Genomic DNA, 17,333 nt, shown 5'->3' with positions numbered 1-17,333 from the left:
AGGAGTGGGGATGGAGGAGGGAAGGGAAAGAATGTAAATAATGTAACCATTGAAAAATATTCTAAATTAATTAAATAAAAAAGAATGTCCGAAGTCCTTAATATCCATTTTCCCTTTGCAGGGTTATATTCAGCTATGATGGGTAGGTTATTGTTAGCTGAAAAGCCAGTTCTTTTTCTCCTTGTAACATCAAATTCCACATCTTTTGTTCTTTTAATGTAGAAGCTGCTAAAGCTTGTGTTATATTCACTGTAGTGCCACAATATTTTAATTGTACCTTTCTAGTTGCTTTTTCTTTGATCTGAGAGCTTTGACACTTAGCTATAATGTTCCTACGAGTTTTTATTTTGTCAATCTCTTTCAGGTGGTAATCAGTGGATTTTTTTTCAATTTCTCTTTTATCCTCTAATTCTAAAATTTCAGGGCAATTTTCCTTACTAATTTCTTGGAAGTATAATGCCTGATTACAACTTTCAAGTAGTCTAATAATTGCTATATTATCTCTCTTAAATCTGTTTTCTAGGTGAGTTGTTTTTCCAATGAACTATTTCATTCTCTTCTATTTTTATCTTCAATTAAAAAAACCATTTCTTCATGTCTTATAAAGTCTTTAACTTCCCCTTGCCAAAGCCAGGTTTGATCACTGCTCTTTGGCTTATGCTTTGGTTTTTAACTGACCTTTGATATTCCTCTCCACCCCTGAGCCATCTCCCCTCTCTCCCCACAAAACCTACCAGAAACAAATACTGGCCCTGTTCTTCCATGCCTACAACATCAGTTCATCTCTCTGCCCTGGAATGAAAACCAGGGACTTGCTTTCCTGCAAAAGATTACAAATAGCAGGAACCCTTTCTATCCCTTCCTTCACCAAATCATGGAATGCTCTGCCAGTCTGGGACTAGGTCTGGTACACAGGCCTGGGCCCCAAGTACAATGCCAGCAGAAGGTTCACCTGTTCACCATGCTTGAGGGACAATCTACTTGTTCACCATTCCTGAAGCTGTGGCTACCACAGATATAGCTACTTCCAAGGTGGTATTGCATTTTGCTACTGGTCAGACCACCAAACAAGTAGGCCAGATCTTTCCTAACATCTTCCCAAGTTGTCTTAGGCAGGATGATTGCTTTAACTTGATTTTGTATTATTTCTGCCCCTCTAAAATACAGTTTGAGGCATTGTTTTAAGTTATTTAGAGAGGAAATTGGGAGAACAGATAATTTTCTGCCATATTCCACTATCTCCTCCAAATCCAGGAGATCTCCATTTACTCTTTTTTAAAGTTACCATTTAAAAATATATATAACACAAAATAACATATAACAATAAGTGATTTGTTGTAAATATGTAATAAATTATAATAAATATGCTTATCCAAGAGAAACAAATGTTGATATTAGCTGTGCCCCCAAATCTGTCTCATTCTATTTTTTCCTTTACTCCTAAAGGAGGTAGGTTAATATGATATAGATTATATTTATATTATAATACCTATTTCCCTGTTCCTCATATTGTGAAATAAGACTTATCATTTACAGTAGGAAAAATTCATGAAGGAAATAAAGTGAATAATATTTTTGAGGCAATCTTTTTTTTTTAATATCCTTATCTTCCGTCTTGGAGTCAATACTATGTATTGGCTTCAAGGCAGAAGAGTGATAAGGGCTAGGCAAAGGGGGTGAAGTGACTTGCCCAGGGTCACACAGCTGGGAAGTATCTGAGGCCAAATTTGAACCTAGGATCTCCTGTCTCTAGGCCTGGCTCTCAATCCACTGAGCTACCCAGCTGCCCCCTGAGGCAATCATTTTATGTTTTGGGACAATTCTCATATTTATGCTTCTCTCTTATAAGCCAAAATCTCCATGTCATATGTACAATATTTCAAAAAAGAGGGGTAACTGTAATCCTGTAAATTAAAGGTTATGTTTGAGATGTTTGTTTTTAATTTCTATGCTATAAAACAGTAACACAGAAATGTGTGCCATTTTTTAATTTCTGGGAATTTATCCTCATGTTTCGTATGGAAAATGAAACTAAGGGTTATGATAGAAGAGATCTGATAAATAAGTCTCCTAAGACTAGGATTCTATATTTGAAGAACTTTTTTATGTTTAATTTTTTCTTACTTTATCACTTCATAGATGGTTTTTGATCACAAAGTACTCACACTACAGAGGCAGATTAAAATCCCTCCAGTTTAGTATATGACCTCTGAAAGTATCTGGTTAAAAATGTATGGTGAAACCTGACTTAGGCTGATCTTCAGTTGACAGTCAGTGATTGTTAAGGGTTTCCAGTTTGGCAGGACCTTGCCAACCTTTCTTTACCCCCCTCAGTACTAGTGTTTTCCCTCTAAGACTGATCTCCAATTTTTCTGTATATATCTTGTTTGCATTTTAGTTATTAAGTTCCTTGAGAGAAGGGACTAGTCTTTGTAATTCCCAACGCTTTGCATAGTGCCTGACACAATTTTATTATAAAATTTAACGTTTTATATTTAATATAATTTAATAATACAAGTATCTATAATTTATTAAATTAATACTGACTTGACTTTATGCCCTTGCTCTAGCTCTGATATTACATGTTCTGGTTTATCACCTGCCACATGCTCTGGGGTCCTTCCCAGTTCTCACACCCCATGTTCTAGGTTCCCTCAAAACTTTGACAGATCATGCTCTGGCTTCCCTCTCAGTTCTGATATAAATTTTTTACATTACTTCCCAGCCCTATGCTCTGGGTTCATTCCCAGCTCTTGACAGCCAGTATTCTAGGTTCCCTCTCTGCTCTGACAGCCCCAGCGTGTTCTACATTTCCCTTCAGCCCTGACACTCTGGGACATGTAGTCTCCCATGAGGAAGCGAAAGTGTACTCCTTCCCCCTAGTACACACCAAGACATCTGGGGGGGGCGCAAGGAGCCAGAATAAGACTGCAGGGCGTTTGTAGGCGGAAGCGTGGGTGTTAGAGAGGCCGCGCCCGAAAAGCCAGGGCTGAGTTTCTATAGCAACCATACCACGCACCTTCTCCCCTTCCTTCCTCGAATCCTCGGAGGGGTGGGGGTGGGGGGGAAATGGCCAGGAAGCCGGAAACGGAAATACGTATTCTGAGCGGCCCTCGGGAGGGGGGGCCTCCCAGAAGCGCCTTCTTGGCATTGACCAATGGGGAAGTCACGTTCCTTTTGGTCCCGCCCCCTCCCGCTGTAGGAGCGCGCCAGGTACCGGGTCTAGTAGTTGGGGACTACCTAGAACTCGGGTGGTGGGGACTGATTGGGGCTACCGACGTGAACACCCCGAGAGCAGAGCAGGGAGCGTCGGGAGGCAGGGAATTGGGAGCAAATTGTCCAGGGTCGCTGGAGTCTGGAGCTCCCGAGTCAGAATTCGAACTTCGGGCCCGCGGGGGCAAACCCCGATGTTTTTGCGCTGTATCTGGGGAAGGGAGGGTGGGCACGTTGAAAGCACTTAATAAATGTACTTTAATTGATCGACTGGGTATTGATGCTCATGCAGCCAAAGACAGAGCATATTATGTAGAGCTGGAAGGCATCTCAGACATCATCTAAAAATTAGACCGTGGACCATTTCTTAGATTCGGAAACTTGAGACAGAGAGAGGAGGATACACGTGGATTTAGAGCTGAGTCAGGCCTAGAACTCATTTATTGTGTCAGACCTTTCTACAAGATACCACTCTGTGTGGTCTTCCCCTTTACCCCTTTACCTCTTCCCCCCCCCCCCCCCCCCTTTGTTTCACCTCATATGATTCACCTAATATCTTTTAAGATGCTTGACATTCCTTATTTACCTGTTGGGAAATAACCCATAATGGTAGTCCCAATCAAATATTTGCATTTCCTTTCTTGGACTCAGCATACACAGCTTCAGAGATGGAGGAATGTCCATAAAAAAATGATGTGGAGACTCATATGTTAACAAGCAGGTTGAGAAAGAGAAAAAAATATTCTACAGGTAGGAAAGAAACTGGGATAAAGCTAGGTCTAGAATAAAGTATAGGGTCCCTTTCAGTGCTAATAGTTTTGAATTTGAATAGTTTTTTCATTTTAAAATTTTTGAATTTTTATTTTGATCAAGGTGCGATTCTAGAGCCAGGGGGACATAAAGAGAAATTACATCTAGATTCTGCTGTTGAGGAACATACTATCTAGTAAGGGAAAGATGTGTGTAACTGATACAAATTAAAAAAAAAGGATTCATGCATAGGAGAAATCAAACTGGTTATATGAGGAGGTCAGGGACTTTGGCTTATCTAAACCTTATATCTCCAGGATTGTCTAGTGGGGAAGCCTGCAAATAAGTAGTAAAGATTTAATAAATATTTATTCAACTGATTGAGCCAAGTAAACAGGAAGGAAGGACACTTCTAGTTGAGGGGCTATGGAGATGTATCATGGATAAAGTGGCCCCTAAATTGATTCTTGAAGGAGAAGAATAATGTCTGTAAACAGAGATTGAACTGGGTATGTGAAATGGAGCCAGACACCAGCACGATGGGAAATGTTCAACTAAGTCAGAATACAGAGTCCATCAAGAAAATATTGTTAGGCTACAAAGGTAATTGTAGCCTGGTTTTGGAAGTCCTTGTTTGTCAGGTGTTTCTGTTTTATGACAGAGACTTTGGGGAGCCATTAAATCTTAAAAAGGATGTTGTTTTGATATGTGATTCAGGGTATACTATTCTTAGGGTGGAAGAGAAACCAGCCAAGAAGATTGGAAAGGATCAGTCAGAGAGGTAGAAAGGAAACTGGGAGGGAAGAAACAGTCAGGTGAAAGAGGAAAAACAAGGGGAAATGGATAGCATTGTAAAAAGCAGCTGAGATGTCTATGAGGGCCTGAAGTAAATGATGAATGGGAAAAGGGAAGAACTAGAGAAATGGCTAATAAGTAAGTAGCCCTAGTGAGAGGTAATTAGGACATGAACAGGGAGAGAGAAAAATATGAAAAAAAATCAGATATAAGATTGATTCAATTCTTAGCACAGTGCCTGGCACACAGTATGTATTTAATAAGTGCTTGTTGACTTGATTTAAGTTGGCAACTAATTGTGGTATATGGGAGTCAGAAAAGTTGAGAATAATTCACAGATCTGAGTTCAGGTGACTGAGAAAAGTGTGGTACTATTGACAGAAATGGGAAAACCATAAGGAGGGGCAGGTTTTGAGGGAAAGTTGATGAAGAACATCTTTTTTTTTTTGGGTCATGGCAAAATATTGTTTTAGAAGGTTTGGTTTGGGTGTTATGGAGGAAGAGAGAAAGGATGGAGTCTCTCCCCCCTGCCCTTCCTCCCCCCATCAAGTTTAGGTCAAGGAGTTGATGTTATATGCCTCAGAAGGTAGAAGGAGGATGAGATGGGTTATTCCCTTCCCTTCAGTCCTCACCAGATATGTCTCCTCACTAAACCTACTTTTTACTCCCTTCTTGTAGATGAACTTCTTCTCTTGGGTAAAGAGAGAGAAATTGACTCTCTCCTCTGCTGTGACTATTTCCTTCACTCACAATGAAGTCATTTGAGGATAGATGGCAATCTTTATTCTAAACAATTATTGTCAGGGGTAAAACAGAAAGATGTCTGAAGGATTAGGGTCTAGAGGAAAGAGGGGGGAAGGAAGTCCCTATCTGTCTAAATCTTCCTTCCCTTCCTCCAAAGTTGAGAGACCCAGGCTTGACAGCCTGGTCTCTGAGAGGTTCAGATTTGATGAACCCTGGTCTTTGTCACAGCAGAGCAATGTCCAGACCCAGGGTTTCAAGGAGCTGTGAGAGATCTTGTTAAGGCTGCTTCTTCTTCTTCTCAGGTTTCTGCCACTTCTTGCTGGGATCTTTGAGGGGTGTGTTGATGGTGATCAGGTTCAAGGAAGGATTTAGTCAATGCTCAGGATCCAGTCTTGGATAAGACTTTTCCCTTTGAGAGAGAGAGAGAGACTTCCTACTCTTAGAATCTCCTCCTTCCTCTGGATTGTATTCCTGTTGGGAATGTGGATGAAGAAGATAGCTATGTAATAATTTCGAATGCTATTTTTTGAAGCTGTTTCTTCATATGGCATTCAAGAAAACTTACTACTGGTTTGTGGGAGTGGAGGAGTAACTACTATAATAAACTTTGAAGAGGGAAGATGAACAAAGACCTGAAGCCAATGATAAGCAAAGCCCTTAAGATATCATGACAGAGTTTTAGAAATAGAGGAGATGTTAGAGATCATGTTGCATTTTAAAGAGAAGGAAACTGAGGACTCAAAGATGTGAACTCATTTGACAAAGGTTATAGAAAAAGGCAGGCTTATTTCTTACTGAAATTGAAAATGATCTGAAGTTATATGGGGCCAAATCTCATGGAATCACAAACTGTTATACTTGGAAGGGACTGTAGAGACTCACTTGTCTAATCCTAATATCATTTTACAAAGAGACAGAAATTCAGATTTAATGTTAGAGCAGGGACTAGAACCCTTATCACCTGAATCTTAGGTTAGTGTCATTTTAGTAAATTTGTTGAATTTATTTTTTTCCCATTTTTATTGTCATGCAAAACACACTTCTGTATTGGCCATTGTTGTAAGAGCACATGCATACATAACCCAAACTCCAAAATAAAACTGAAAGTACACTGATGTGAAAGATGACGCCAACAGTTCTCTCTCTGAAGATGGATAACATTCCCTGTCATAAATCTTTCAGGAATGTCCTGAATCATTACATTTCTGAGAGTAGCCAAAGAGAATCCTCATCCAAAATTGCTGTAATTGTGTACAATGTTCTTCTAGTTCTGTTTATTTCACTCTGTATCAGTTCCCACAGTTCTTTCCAGCTTTTTCTGACATCATCTTGCTTATCATTTCTTATAGCACAGTAGTATTCCATTACCAATATGTATCACAATCTGTTTAGCCATTCCCCTATTGATAGACATCCCTTCAATTTCTAATTCTTTGCCACCACAAAAAGCTATAAATATTTCTGTACAAGTAAGACCTTTTCCCTTTTTTTCATTATCTGGGATATAAAACATTACTGGATCAAAGGGCATGCACAGTTTTATATCCCTTTTGGTATAGTTCCAAATTGCCCTCCAACTCTACCAGCAATGCATTTGTGTCAATTCTTCCATATCCCCTCCAATGTTTACCACTTTCCTTTACTGCCATATTGGCTAATCTGATGTATGTGAGGTGGTACTTCAGTGTTGTTTGCATTTTTCTAATCAAGTGATTTAGAACATTTTTTCATGTGATTATTGATAGCTTTGATTTCTTCATCTGAAAATATCTTGTTCACTTTTTGACCAGTTGTCAATTGGGGAATGACTTGTATTCTTATAAATTTGACTTAGTTCTTTATACATTTGAGAAATTAGTTCTTTATCAGAGACATTTGTTACAAAAATTTTTCCCCAGTTTGTTGTTTCCCTTCTAATCTTGGTTATATTAGTTTTGTTTGTACAAAGCCTTTTTAATTTAATATAACCAAAATTATTCATTTTACATCTTATAATAATAATCACTCTTATTTGGTCATAAATTCTTCCCTTCTCCAAAGATCTGCTGGGTAAACTACTCTGTGTTCCCTTAATTTAGCTATGGTATTACTCTTTATATCTAAATCATATATCCATTTTGACTGTATCTTGGTAATAGTGTGTGAGATACTGGTCTATACCTAGCTTCTGCTATACTGTTTTCCAATTTTCCTAGCAGTTTTTATTAGAGTTCTTTTACTTATTTATTCATTCATTTATTTATTTATTTTTAAATTTAGACTATTTTTCCATGTTCACATGATTTATGTTCTTTCCCTTCCCTCCTCCTTCCCTACTCCTGGAGCTAATGAGCAATTCCATTGGGTTTTACATGTATCATTGTTCAAAACCTATTTCCATATTATTAATATTTGCAATAGTGTGATCATATAAAGTCAATCCCCAGTCATATCCCCATCAAACTGCGTGATCGATCATATGTTTTTCTTCTATTATTCTACTCCCACAGTTCTTTCTCTGGATGTGGACAGCATCATCTCAGAATTGTCCTAGATCATTATATTGCTGTTAGTAGAGAAGTCCATTACATTCGATTGTGCCACAGTGTATCAGTCTCTGTGTACAATGTTCTCCTGGTTCTGTTCCTCTCACTCTGCATCCATTCCTGGAGGTTGTTCCAGTTCACATGGAATTCCTCCAGTTCATTATTCCTTTCAGCACAATAGTATTCCATCACCATCAGATATCACAATTTGTTCAGCCATTCCCCAATCGAAGGGCATCTCCTAATTTTCCACTTTTTTTGCCACCACAAAGAGCGTGACTGAATATTTTTGTGTAACTATTTTTCCTTAATATCTCTTTGGGGTACAAACTCAGTAGTGGTATGGCTGGATCAAAGGGCAGGCAGTCTTAAAGGATGAGTGCTTATTTCAAAAGCTAGAATCTTTGGGCTTATCAAACACCAGGTTGCTAAAGTCATTTACCCCTGTATATAATGTATTTAGTCAGCTCCATTGATCTCCCATTCTATTCCTTAGCCAGTACTAGATTGTTTTCATGATTGTTGCTTTATAGTACTGTTTGAAATCTGGTACTGCTAGGCCTCCTTCCTTCACATGCTTTTTCATTAGTTCCCTTGATATTCTTGACCTTTTATCCTTCCAGGTGAATTTTGTTGTTATTTTTTCTAGTTCTATAAAATAATTATTTGGTAGTTTTATTGGTATGGCACTGAATAAATAAATTACTTTAGGTAGAATTGTCATTTTTATTTTATTAGCTTGGCCTACCCATGAGCAATTAATATTTTTCCAATTGTTTAGATCTGACTTTATTTGTGTGAAAAGTGTTTTGTAATTATGTTCATATAATTCCTGTGTTTGTCTTGACAAGTAAATTCCCAGGTATTTTATATTGTTTAGAGTGATTTTAAATGGAATTTCTTTCCAAATCTTGCTGCTGGACTTTGTTGGTAATATATAGAAATGCTGATGATTTATGTGGATTTATTTTGTATTCTGCAAGGACTTTACTAAAGTTATAATTTCAACTAGTTTTTTAGTTGATTCTCTAGGATTCTCTTAAGTATATACCATCATATCATCTGCAAAGAGTGATAGGTTAGTTTCCTCAATGCTTCCTTTAATTCCTTCAATTTCTTTTTCTTTCCTTATTGCTAAATTAAAGTTAGTATATCTAACATAATATTAAATAATAGTGGTGATAATGGGCATCCTTGGCAGTATGCTGCAGCTTATATTCATTATATGTATCTTCACTGCCCTGTGGGTGCCTACAGTTTTGTTTTTTAAGAAAGTGATGTTTGATGACTTGAATTGAAGGAATTTTGTCATAAAATGTTTTTGCATTATTTTGTTTTGGTTTGGTCAGAGAGCAGCTTGTACCATTGAAACAAGGAAACAGGGAAGAAGCTTGGACATTGAAAGTGTGATATAATTTTACAAATGCCATCCAGCCCCATAGAATCAGAAAATTTCAAAGTTGAGACTAATCTCATTAGCTATTCATAATCCAGTAGATTTCAGTTTAGTCCATAACTGAAAAAGAATCCCCTTTACAACATATCTGAAGAGTAGTCATTTAGCCGTCCATGTGCAGTTCCTGGCATATATTTTGGTGGACTAAATAATCTGCCCATTACAATAATTATATATTATATAGTACATGCATACATATGTAGTTATATGTTTTGATAAACTATGTCATGGTATAGATGCTGAGCCTCAGTTTCCTCATTTATAAAATGATATATTGGCTTAGATGATCTCTAAAGTTTCTTCTAGATCGAAAATCTATAATTTAGTCCTTTCAGACTTCAAGTTCAATGGTAACTCAATATAATAATAACAAAAACAATTCTGTTAGGATAGCATTTCTATAGTTATATAAAAAATGAGGAGAGTTAGTGGTAGTTGTAAGCAAGAATCTGAATCAGAGAAGCCAAACTACCTACCTATAATCATGTAGCTTAGTCAGCATCAGAATCTGAACTAGATCCCAGGTCTTATGATGCTATTTCCACTAGAGTAGGCTGCCTTTTCTTACTTGGATTGAAACTGGCTCTGTGATGATCACAATTTGAATCTAAAACCTGGAGAGTCCAGATGTAAAACACTTCCATAAGAAGCTATTTCTAGAAGATCTATTTCTTATCATAGGTCTAGATCAAGGATTCTTAACTGGGAGTCAATGGACCACTACTGGACTATGAATAGATTTCAGGGAGTCTTTGAACATGGATAGAGGAAAAAAATCAACTTTATTTTCTCCAACATATAACTGAAATTTATAATTTCTTCATATATTTCAAACATTCTCAGAAGGGTTCACCAGACTGCCAAAGGGGTTCATGATATAAAAAAGTTAAGAATCTCTTATCTAGACCAACCTCCTCATTGAGGCCCAGTTGTCTAGTACAGCCTTCACCAGATTGCCAAAGGGAAATGACAAGGGATCTTCAAGGTCAGCTGGTCCAGCTTCTCATTTTCTGCATGAGCAACATGGAGCTTAAGAGACAATCAGTGACTTTGATGGTTCCCTAGGTTGTAAATTTCTGAAGGCAGGATTTGAACCAAGGGCCTCTTGATTTCAAATCCATTTTTCCTACCACCACCTTGACCATACTATCCTTACTCTATTGTTTCATCATAGCATGGAAGTGAATGAATTTAGGTTCTCAAAAATTATAAACCCAGACTGCCATCTAAGCCCAAGTTTGGAGAAGCTTATCATCAGATTGGATTGCTATGTGTTAATGAATATTTTTTGGCCATAGCAACTTATGAAGATTGTCTGCTAAGGCATGGAGGTATTGCAGTCTGTGCTGGTGGAGGGAATAGGAACATGAATGAAATTACATATAATGGAACTAGACTTTGTATTTTGCAATATGCTAGGTATTGTGGGATTGTAAACAAAGAATAAGAGCCCCTGATCTCTTGGAGCTTATATTTTAGTAGGGAGAATAGGCATTTACTGTTATAATACAAGGAATAATGTACTATATTCAGAAACAAGTGATCTTTGTCTTGGGCAAGCATGGAAGGTTTCTTAGAGGAGTTGGTAGTTTGGTGGACCTTTTGGGTTAGAAAGGTTAAACTGAGGCTTATTAGAAGTAAGACAAATTTTAAGCAACTTAAAACTGACCCTCTCTGCAATTTTAGAGTTATACTATGCTGAAAGACAATTGTTGAATTATTTGGGGAGATAAGTGCAAAATGAGAAGGTGCTGAGGTCCTTTATGGCATGAAGAACTTGATTAAAGCATTGCATTTTATTTTCTAAACAACTTTGGAAAAGTGTTTTGTATTTGCCCTCAGAAGACTAATTCTTACCCATCTCTTTTGCACTCTCAAGCAGAGTACAGGATCAACATGGCCAACTTCATGACCGATAGCCATCGTCAGTTCCTCCAGGTACTGATGTCTAATGGAATAATAGATGCACCTGAGGCAAGGCGGGTACATAGACTTTTCTGTGAGCAGCATAAAGGTAAGTATGATTCCTTGGAAATATTGGAAGCAGTGGTAGGATGGGAATTAGTGACTACTTAAGTTTTGGGCAAAGGGAAATCAATGATGGTTCTTGAGCAGAGAAGTGGCACAATAAATATATACAGGGAAGATCAGTATGGACATAAAATTTGTAGGAGGAATTGGAAATGTAGAGATCTAAGTTAGAGTGGCCTAGTAAGGGCTATTAAAGAAATTTAGGTATGATGTAGTAAAGCAATGAAAAAGGATACTGTAAAGCAGAAAGGAAAGGAGGGAACAGGTAAAAGAAAGATTTTGTGGAGGGAGGATTTGATGACTGATGGGATTTTTGAGACATGGAAGAGACAAAGAGCATTCCAAGCTTCTGAGCCTGAGATCCTGGGAGACTGGTTATGCCATTGATAGATATAAGGAAGTGTGGAAGACGAACACATTTAGGTGTAAAAGATGAATAAAAAGTGACTTTTCAAGGGAATGTATCTCGATTACATATTATGTGCAGACCTTGTGCCTGGCTCTGATGGGGATAATGGAAAGAAAACATAGCCCCTGCCTTTATGCCTTCATTGTCTTTTTAACTCCTTAGAGTCTGACTTCTGACCTCATCATTCCACCAGAACTGCTCCCTGAAATTTCTAGTGATCTCCTAATTGCCTAATCTAATGGCCTTCTCTTTGTCCTTGTTCTTCCTAATCTCTCTGCAGCTTCTGATGCTGTGGTTCACCTTCTTTTCTTTGAAGGTCTCTCCTGTTTAGCTTTTTGTGAATTGCTCTGTCCTGAGGGTTCTCCTGTCTAACCATTCCTTCTCAGCATCCTTCCCTGGATTTTTCATACAAGTCATATCTGCTAACAGGGCTCTGCCCTGGGCCCGCTTCTTTTTTCTGTCTATATGATTTCACTTGGGTATCTCATGAGCTCCTGTGCATCCAGTTATCACACGCAGATGATTCTCATATCTACTTACCAGTCTAACCTCTGGTGACCTCCGGCCCTATGTCTTCCTATTGAGCATCTCAAACCAGATGCCTCAAAGACATCTTAAACATAACATGGCCAGAACTAAACTCATTATCTTTCCTCCCAAACCCTCTCCTCTTCCTAAAATTCCTATTGCTGTCATGGGTATCATCAGCCTCCCAGTTATCCAGGCTCCAAATCTAAGTGTTATCCTGGACTACTCATCTACACACCAACCTCCTCTCCCCCAATCATTCCTATCTATTGCCAAGGCCTGTTAGAAAACTTTATAATATCCTTTTCTCCCCTGACTCACCAGCCAGGTGCCAGCCTTCATTGCCTCACAACTGGACTATTGGAATAGCTGTTGGACTCCATACTCCAGTCCATTGCTCCATTCATCTGTCAAAATAATCTTTCTGATTACTTTGGTCTGACTATGTCCATGTTACTGACCATGTTACTCTCTTCTCAGTAAACTCCAGTGGCTTCCTATCACCCCTAGGATCAAATATAAAATCTTCTGTTTGGCATCCAAAACCCTTCATAACTTCTCCCCTCCCCTTTTTAGTTCTTTTTTACACCTTGTATCCTTCCCCCTCCCCCCAACCCCACTCTGTGATCTGTGTTCACTGACTTTCTTGTTGTTCTTTGGACAAATCATTCATTTATTGACTTTGGATTTTTCCTTTTTTGTTAAAACTCTTACCTCCTGTCTTAGAGTTAATACTGAATGTTTGTTCCAAGGCAGAAGAGTGGCAAGGGCAAGGCAAAGGGGGTCAAGTGACTTGTCCAGGGTCACATAGCTAGGAAGTGTCTGAGGTCAGATTTGAGGCTGTGACCTCCCATCTCCAGCTGTTGTGCTCTATCCATTGAGACACCTAGCTGCCCCAGCTCTGGACGTTTTCACTGGATGTTCTTCCTCATTTCTGCCTTCCAGATTCCTTCAAGTTCCCACTATAATACAGGAAGCTTTTTAGGATCATCTTTAATTCTCATGCCTTCCCTTCATTTATTACTTTTAGCTTATCCTGCATCTATCTTGTTTGTCTGTAGTTGTTTACATATTGTGTCCCTCATTCGACTATGAACTCCTTGAGAGCAAGGACAATATTTTGTGTTTCTTTATATCTCTAATGTTTAGCACTGGCACATAGTAGGCACTTAGTATGTACTTATTGTCTGACTGATAGACTCAAGGAATCTATAGTTTAGTAGAATATTTTCTTTAAAGTACATTTTAATCCTGACATCCTTTCAATCCTGGGTACTTCTTTTGGTAATACTTCCTGTTGAACTCCAAATTGAAATTGTAGGATGTGAGCTTCAGTGTTGGTGGGGAAGTTTAAGAGCAACCAGGAAGAAACCATTTGATGACACTGCTAAGTCTAAAAGTATTTTTGCTTTCATTTGACCTTTGAAGTTATGATCTAATTCAGGAAAGTCCTCTAGAACCTATCCTTGGGTTGGCTTATTCATATTTTTTTCTTGGCATATTGGAGCATTAGAAAGATGTTAGAATGGTAGAGAGCAGACTTTGCAAATATGTTTTTTCCTCTTTTGTTTCAAAAAAAGCCTGTTCTCTGTACTCAGTTCTTAGCATTAAGGATTTGAGAAATTGGAGGAATGCTATTTAAAGCAAAGCTAATACTGAACAAAACCAGTTTCGTCAGTTTTTTGCTGTTTGAAGATGTGCCCAGGAAAATCCCTTTTTACAGACTGGAAAAACTGTTCTGTTTCTGAAAGAAATTTGGAACAAAGAAGAGAAATTGAAACAGTAACTTATTCTTACAGAAATGACAGCCTTTCCTAGGGTGTTTGGACAGCTTTTTAAAAATGCCACCTACTATGTGGTATTAAATTTGGCTCTCTTTTCTCTTTTGTCTTTTCACTTTGGAAATATACTCTCAGTCTTCCTGACATGTCATGTGAATTATTTTTGCTTGGCTATTGCAGTAGCCTGCCAACAGGTATTTCTGTTTTTTTGCTTCTTCTTCATTCTTCACAGTAATAGATAGAGAAATTATTAAATATTTGTTGTATTCCAGGAACCACACTAAGCACTAGGGTTAAAAATGCAAGCAATTATGACAGTCTCTGCTTTCAAGAAACGTGCGTTCTCATGGGAGAAGACAGTTCATGAAGGAGAGCTAGAAGGTGGTGATGGTAGGATTGTATTTTTGGCTGCATAATGCAGAGATGGCAAAGGAGAGGCTGGGCAGGCCTAGGTCAGGACGAGATGAGTCAAAAACTGGCACATAAGAGTGGGACTTTCCAAGGTTAGAGTCAAGATTCTGATGGGAAGAAGATTAATATGATAGCTGGCATTTAGGCAGGGTGGTGCAGAGATGGAACTTAATCTAATGCCAGAAAATTCTTATGGCATTGATCATGTCTCTTTCCCTATGCCAGACCATTCGGATGGTTTCCATTTGCTTATCAAATTAAGTCTGTACTTCTTAGCTTCACATTCAAGGATTTCTAACATCCAATACAACCCTGTCTTCTTTTTCCTATCTCCTGCTGTCTTTGTGCTCTCTATGATAAGGAAGAATGGACTACTACTTTTCCCCTTATTTGTGGATTCTCAGTTAGAAGAACTGCTAGATGCCATTTATTCCAACTCACACCTAAATTATAATTCTCCTTACAGCATACCTAATAAATTGCCATTCAGCTTTTGCTTAAAGATGTCTAGGTAAGGAGATTCACTACTACCTTAGCTAGATTATTTTGTTTTTAGATAGTCCCAACAGTTAAGGAAGGGTTTGCTTGTTTTTTTAAATATTAAGGCTATATTGCTTACTGCAACTTCCACTCAGCACTCCTTTCACTTTATGGGACCATGAAGAACAAATCTAATCTTCTACATGATAGTCCTTCAGATGTTTGAAGACAGCGACTCTACCCATTGTTCATCTTTTAAGCATTTTTTCTTTTTTGTTATGAATTTATAATAGACATTACAAACACAGACATTTCAATATGCAAAGAACAAAAAGGGAATCATATGTGAAATCATAAACTTCCATTATAGTTTTTTAAAGTATATCTTAAATTTGATATTGTAGTAATAAAATTTCCCTATTTATTTGTGGCTCCTTCTGAACTTCCTTTTGTTTTAAAAATATTTTATTGATTCTCTTTTTCTTTTTTATTTTGCATCTCCATCACTATCTTGTCATACTGCTCCATTCATCACAATAAAACAAATAGAAGCCTCCTTATGACAAATAACTGTGGTCAACAAAAACAAATCATATTGACTATATTTGAAAACATATGTCATGTTCCTTCCCTTCTCTGTGAAGAGATGGGAATTTTGCTTCATTCTTAAGACCTCTGAAGGCTTGACTGGTGACTGCATTGATCAGAGATTGGAAGCCTTTCAAAATTGTTTTCCTTTCAGTTAGTGTAGATATTGCACAAGTTGGCTCAATTTTGTCCATTTTACTCTTCTTTACTTCATGCAGGTTTTTCGAGTTTTCTCTAAAACCTTTATGTTTGTCTTTTTTGTGGTATTATACTATTTGTTTTTATTTAGATACTATAGTTTATTTGGCTGTTCTCTAACTGATGGTTCTCCACCTCCACCATCTTTTTTCTAGTTCCAACATCCTTCAGTTGACCCTTATGTGACCTGATCTTGAAGCTTTTCCCTAGCCCACTAATTTATCAATGTCTTTCCCAAAATGTGGTACTTTGAATTGCCCCAATCCCAAGATGTGGTCTGATTAGGGAAGAGTCTGGTAGAACTATAATATAATTCCTATTCTGGGACATTAGGCCTGCCTTAATGCAGCCTAAGATTCCATGTATTTTTATGGTTGTCATATCATATAGTAGACTTGGAGAAGAGTTTTAAAGCTGTCAAAACTCCTAGATCTTTTCCCGATGAGTTGTTTTCTAGAAATGCCTCCTGACCTTTGAAAATCATTGAAACCTACTTTAAGATTTTATAGTTCTATTAAGTTTCATCTTGTTACATTTGATTTGGCTTTTGAGCATGTCAAGATGTTGCTTTATCTTGAAATTGTCATTGTATGTGCTAATCATCCCCTCTAGGTTTATTTCATCTATTAATTTGAGAAGCATATCATTTGTGTTTTTATCCAGATCACTGATTGAAATGTTAAATAGGACAGGTCAAGCACAGATGCTGGGACACTGCAAGAGACTTCAGCCAAGTTGACAACATAATGATTGCTCTTTTGATTATTCAACCAGTTCCAAATACTCCTAACTGTATACTGTTATCCAGTGTTCCATCTTTTCCATAAGAATGGCATGAGAGACTTGTCATTTTCTTTGTTAGACTCTAGCAAAATATATCTACAGTATTCCTCTATTCTACCAGTTTATTAACTTTCCAAAAAGAAAGTGATATTAGGTTGGCACAGCTGATTCTTGATAAAGTTATGATGACTTTATGTGGCCCAAGATTTTATTTTCTAGGTAATCATTCCCTGTGTCTTTAAGGTATTTTAGTATTTTGCCAGGAATCAAAATCAAACCCACTGGCCTATAATTTGTAGATCATATCTTTTTCTTTATTTTGTGGTTGAGACATTGCCCTCCATTTCCATGGTGTCTCCTATTCTCCAGGCTTTCAAAGAGAATTGACAGTGACTTACAAATCTCATCTGCAGGTTTTCTGTCTTGTTAAAATTTTCATAATTTAAAATTTAGAGATACATATCCTATTACAAAAAATAAAAAGGAGAAATAAAAGCTGTTTAGCAAAACTAACCAGCACAACAGTTTAATCTGACAATAGGCATAATATGTAGCACCTATTTCTCTTTTCTGCCGCTGTAAAGAAAGGAAGGAGATACAATTTCTTATCTTTTCTTTGAGAGCAAGCCTAGTCATTATAT

At 37.6% G+C, this 17,333-nt stretch overlaps 1 protein-coding gene across 2 annotated transcripts in view; it reads left to right on the top strand.

The window, feature by feature from the left end:
• Nucleotides 1–3,110: 3,110 nt before the first annotated feature.
• NSMCE1 (NSE1 homolog, SMC5-SMC6 complex component) overlaps nucleotides 3,111–17,333 on the top strand; it is a 65,805-nt gene continuing 51,582 nt past the window's right edge. Inside the window, exons 1-2 of one of the 2 annotated variants that reach the window (XM_001370097.4) lie at nucleotides 3,111–3,213; nucleotides 11,366–11,497. In XM_001370097.4, coding sequence (XP_001370134.1) covers nucleotides 11,380–11,497 — 118 coding nt within the window. In that variant the 5' untranslated portion in view covers nucleotides 3,111–3,213; nucleotides 11,366–11,379. Of the gene's footprint in view, nucleotides 3,214–11,362; nucleotides 11,498–17,333 lie in introns of both variants that reach the window. The other variant, XM_007499487.3, reaches the window with a different exon arrangement.

This window comes from Monodelphis domestica, chromosome 7 (genome assembly GCF_027887165.1).
Source record: "Monodelphis domestica isolate mMonDom1 chromosome 7, mMonDom1.pri, whole genome shotgun sequence".
In the NCBI taxonomy this organism is placed as follows: domain Eukaryota; kingdom Metazoa; phylum Chordata; class Mammalia; order Didelphimorphia; family Didelphidae; genus Monodelphis; species Monodelphis domestica.
The sequence above is the reverse complement of the archived record's forward strand: the minus strand, read 5'-3'. Positions and strand labels throughout refer to the sequence as shown.